At 35.2% G+C, this 918-nt stretch overlaps 1 protein-coding gene across 1 annotated transcript in view; it reads left to right on the top strand.

The window, feature by feature from the left end:
- Positions 1-856: 856 nt before the first annotated feature.
- LOC111669788 (calcium/calmodulin-dependent protein kinase type II subunit alpha) overlaps positions 857-918 on the top strand; it is a 7,793-nt gene continuing 7,731 nt past the window's right edge. The window contains exon 1 of the mRNA XM_087179299.1: positions 857-881. Within this exon, the coding sequence (XP_087035425.1) occupies positions 857-881 (25 nt within the window). The remainder of the gene's footprint in view (positions 882-918) is intronic.

Below are 918 nucleotides of genomic sequence, written 5' to 3'. Positions count from 1 at the left end.
TTGTGTTACATTGTGTTTTACGTTGTGTTACGTTGTGTTATGTTGTGTTACATTGTGTTTTACGTTGTGTTATGTTGTGTTACATTGTGTTTTACGTTGTGTTACGTTGTGTTATGTTGTGTTACGTTGTGTTACGTTGTGTTACGTTGTGTTACGTTGTTTTACATTGTGTTACGTTGTATTACGTTGTATTACGTTGTGTTATGTTTTGTTACGTTGTTTTTTACACTGTGTTTTACGTTTTACATTATGTTATGTTGTGTTATGTTGTGTTCTGTTGTGTTTTACATTGTGTTATGTTGTGTTACGTTGTGTTTTACGTTGTGTTACGATGTGTTACATTGTGTTATGTTGTGTTACGTTGTATTACGTTGTATTACGTTGTGTTATGTTTTGTTACATTGTGTTTTACGTTGTGTTATGTTGTGTTACGTTGTGTTACGTTGTGTTACGTTGTGTTTATATTTTTTGTTTATATTATTTTGTTAGAATTTGTTTTGATATATGTGCTATATATGTTCTGTTTTGTTTAGTATAAATATTGAAATATAAATAAATACATTTTCCTGGGTCTCAGGGTGACAGGTGGAGAGTTATTTGAAGATATTGTAGCCAGAGAATATTACAGTGAAGCCGACGCCAGGTAGGAAATACTGATCTATCTACTCATCAGCTGCTTTATTTTTTATTTTCTTATCTGAGGTTCACACATGACATCTGACCTCTGACCTCTGTCATTCAACAGTCACTGTATCCAGCAGATTTTGGAGGCGGTGCTACACTGTCATCAGATGGGCGTGGTCCACAGAGACCTGAAGGTGAGATCAGACCCTTTGTCTGTCTGTGGCCACTTCACATGTACACTTTCATAATTACAGTAGGTCCCGTTAGCACTGTTAGCATCTCCAATGTAAACCA

This window comes from Seriola lalandi, unplaced genomic scaffold, assembly GCF_002814215.2.
Source record: "Seriola lalandi dorsalis isolate HSWRI2012SDOR001 ecotype SW California unplaced genomic scaffold, Sedor1 jcf7180002054818, whole genome shotgun sequence".
Taxonomy (NCBI): Eukaryota; Metazoa; Chordata; class Actinopteri; order Carangiformes; family Carangidae; genus Seriola; species Seriola lalandi.
This window is presented reverse-complemented; position numbering and strand designations above follow the sequence as displayed.